We start from the raw sequence: 3,428 nt of genomic DNA, 5'->3' as shown, positions 1-3,428 counted from the left end.
GTTTACCAGTGCATGGGGGAGAGGGGATGCACAAGATGAGCAGTCCAGGGAGAAGCGGGGATTTGGGAATGTTTAGTGCAGACAAGAAAAAGATCAAGGACTGAGCCAGGAGCTCTTGGACCTCTTTGCTGACCTGGAATATTTGCATGGAGCGACCCAGCCAGGGAGGGGAACTGCAGCTGCACAGCACAGGATTAGCGTGATGTTGAGGAGCACAAGGCAGAGGAGGTGACAACCTGGCACCTGTGGTGGGGACTGCTGGAGGAGGTATGTCCAGCCCCTCTGGACAGGGGCAGAGGAGCTGATGCAGCAGCACTTAAAGGGAGCACTGACCCCAGGACCTCAGCCCCGGGGAGGCAGGAAAGGGTTTAACAGACCACTGGAGACAAACCTTATAGGTGCACAAATTCCCAAAGGGATGGAGCCAGGCTGGGGCTTGAACAGCACTCATCACAGCTGGCCTGGGCACAGCCAGGGGCTGCTGAGCCCCCAGACCCTGGCAGGCGACCCCAATCTGACCCTCTTGCATACCCGGGATGAAGAGTTGGCCAAGGCTGAGATCGGGGTGCTGGCCACCATCCTGGCTGTAGCGACCGTAGGCAACGTGGGGGTGCTGCTGGCGATGTACCGCCTGAGGAAGAAGATGAGCCGGATGCATCTCTTCATCTTGCACCTGGGGCTGACCGACCTGGGCGTCGCGCTCTTCCAAGTGCTGCCGCAGATGATCTGGGAGGTGACCTACCGCTTCCTGGGGCCGGACCCAGTCTGCAGGGCAGTCAAGTACCTGCAGGTGCTGAGCATGTTCGCCTCCACCTACATGCTCATCGTGATGACACTGGACCGGTACATGGCTGTGTGCCACCCACTGCGCACCCTGCAGCAGCCCAGTCGCCAGGCCTATGTGATGATTGGGGCTACATGGCTGCTCAACTGGCTGCTCAGCCTGCCCCAAATCTTCATCTTCTCCCTTCGGGAGGTGCGCCAGGGCTCGGGGGTGCTGGACTGCTGGGCAGACTTCAGGTACCCGTGGGGAGCCCGAGCCTACATCACCTGGACCACACTGTGCATCTTCATCCTGCCCGTCAGCATCCTCACTGTCTGCTACAGCCTCATCTGCTATGAGATCTGCAAGAACCTCAAAGGCAAGACCCAGAGCGGCGGCCCCAGCACAGGGATGCTCACAGCAGCTGCCCCTCCTGTTCCCTGCTCCTCCGAGAAGAGCGGGCAGTGCCCCAGCGGGCAGCCCTCGCGGGTGAGCAGCGTACGCACCATCTCCCGCGCCAAGATCCGCACGGTGAAGATGACCTTTGTCATCGTGGTGGCCTACGTTGCCTGCTGGGCACCGTTTTTCAGTGTGCAGATGTGGTCGGTGTGGGACGAGGATGCTCCTGACGATGGTGAGTAGTGGGAGGGAAGCTGGGTTGCAGCCCAGAGCAGGCAGAGCCCTGGGCACCCTGAGGCATGCAGCATGCCCATTGCATTTTTAACAAATAAGAGCTGTCTGTTACTTTGTCATTTTAAAAATCGTGGGGAATGCTACAGATGTGCTACCTAGTATTTATAGAAAACTGTTTGCAGAGTCAAATCATTGCTTTCACCAGAAAAACCACTGAAATCTGACCATCACCTGTAGGGACATGTAAAGGTGTTTGCCATGTGTGTCACTTCCCTCGTGGGAATTTGCTTCAGGCATCGGGTGACCACAGGGAGGGTTTTAACTGTGCCTGCTGCTCCCATCTCCGCCGGCATCTTCCCGCAGAGCAGCCGTCCTGCTGGAGCAGCTCCATCCCATCCGTCTCACATAGCGCTGAGGGCCCGTAAAGCTGTCCCTGGGCCAGCTGCAGAGGGTTCAGGAGTGGGTTTCTAATTCCGTAGGTTGACTATTTTGGACGTTTTCAATAGCCCCCCTAGCCTGTTAATGTGTAGAGGAAGCTTTATCCAAGGTTGTAAGGCCTCCAAGAGATGTTTTAGCCAGCAAACAGGCTGAAGGAAGGTGCAAAAGCTGCTGGGTCTCATCTCCCAGCACTCTCCCCGAGGATGTGCTCCAGCACGTCCCCTTACCACATATCACCCACCTGCAACCCTCAGCCAGGGGTGGAGCCCAGCTCTGCCTGTCGCGCAGCAAACGCTCCCATCCAAACAAATGCCACTCAGACGGGATGGGAATGGGACAAAGGAGACGTGTCCGAGCTAGGAAGAGCCCCCAAGGTCCCACCCGTTGCACACTGGAACCCTTCCCAGACAGAAGGAGGTTTAAGCTCCCTCCCTTGCCTTCCCAGAGTCCACCAACGTGGCTTTCACCATCACCATGCTGCTGGCCAGCCTCAGCAGCTGCTGCAACCCCTGGATTTACATGTTCTTCAGCGGGCACCTGCTCCAGGATGCGGCACGCTGCCTGTCCTGCTGGGGGGGATCCCAGCCCCGGAGACAGGCCTCCACCGGGAGCCTCTGCAGCAGGAAAACCACCATCCTGAGCCACAGCCAACACACCAGCCCCACTGGCCTCCCCCTTCACGGGAGCAGCGCCAAGGATGGCTACCCTCTCCGCGAGGAGCTGGTCACCGAGTTGGGCACACTCTAGGTTGCAGATGTCCCCAGGCACATCCCCCTGTTGGGGACAGCTGCCACCAGATGTGACACCGCAAGCACTGTCACTGCAGAGCTGTCTCTCCCCACCTCATAGGATCCCATTTTGCAGAACGCTGTGTGCTTAACCCTGGGAGCATCACTGTCCCTTTCGCCCTTGATTGCTTGCACTGTGCGAACTGCATCTGCTGTGAGCATCGGGGAGAGGGACAGAGCCCCATCAGCCGTTGCCTGACCGTGGCACCCACCTCCCTCATATTTTAGGTAGCCTCTCCAGGAATGCCTTGTGTCCGCCGGGAGATGCAGCTCAGTCCTGGAGGGACTCGAGCTCTGGGTGTTTGACAGATGCCAGCAAAGCAGCCTGAGCTCAGCAGGAGGCAATGTGGCTGCATCTGCTCCAGAGCTCCCTGCGAGCAACTTGCTCATCTCCCATCCTCAGGGCTGCGCTGGCAGAGCAGCAAACGCAGACTCTGCTTTCCCAGGCCCTGGGGCACACCACACACTCCCTGCTTCACTGCCTAGCATTAACCTCTGCTGACAGGCAGCTCTGGAGCCAGACCCCCTGCCCACCTCCTCGAGGCCTGGGATGTTCTGTCCTGGTGTGCACAGCCGTCCCGCTACCGCACAGCATCGCGCTGCGCTGGTGCGGGCGTCCGAAACGCAGCAGTGACACCCCCGAGGGGCTGCTCGGGGCATCCCTGGCCCAGCTCCAGCTCACCCAGGCAGATCCTGCCTGCCTCCCTGCCACGGCACTTCCCATCAGGTTTACTCTCAGCCCCCAGCCGCCATACCGGGCTGCTCCATGCTGTTCCTCAGCTGCTCCCTCCCATTAAAGAACCGCT

At 59.3% G+C, this 3,428-nt stretch overlaps 1 protein-coding gene across 1 annotated transcript; it reads left to right on the top strand.

Annotated features, from left to right (window-relative positions):
• Positions 1-418: 418 nt before the first annotated feature.
• Positions 419-2,581, top strand: AVPR1B (arginine vasopressin receptor 1B). The gene is made up of 2 exons (XM_010158048.1): positions 419-1,397; positions 2,280-2,581. The coding sequence occupies exons 1-2, from the start codon at positions 419-421 to the stop codon at positions 2,579-2,581; spliced, it is 1,281 nt and encodes a 426-aa protein (XP_010156350.1).
• Positions 2,582-3,428: the final 847 nt, after the last annotated feature.

Source organism: Eurypyga helias, unplaced genomic scaffold, assembly GCF_000690775.1.
Source record: "Eurypyga helias isolate BGI_N326 unplaced genomic scaffold, ASM69077v1 scaffold27038, whole genome shotgun sequence".
Classification (NCBI taxonomy): Eukaryota; Metazoa; Chordata; class Aves; order Eurypygiformes; family Eurypygidae; genus Eurypyga; species Eurypyga helias.
The sequence above is the reverse complement of the archived record's forward strand: the minus strand, read 5'-3'. Positions and strand labels throughout refer to the sequence as shown.

What these genes read in the sequence shown, in the direction of transcription:
- AVPR1B (XM_010158048.1), top strand. Translation starts at nt 419, where the DNA reads ATGGAGCCAGGCTGGGGCTTGAACAGCACTCATCACAGCTGGCCTGGG. An exon ending in CGAGGATGCTCCTGACGATG is followed by an intron (nt 1,398 to 2,279) that starts GTGAGTAGTGGG and finishes TTGCCTTCCCAG; the next exon opens with AGTCCACCAACGTGGCTTTC.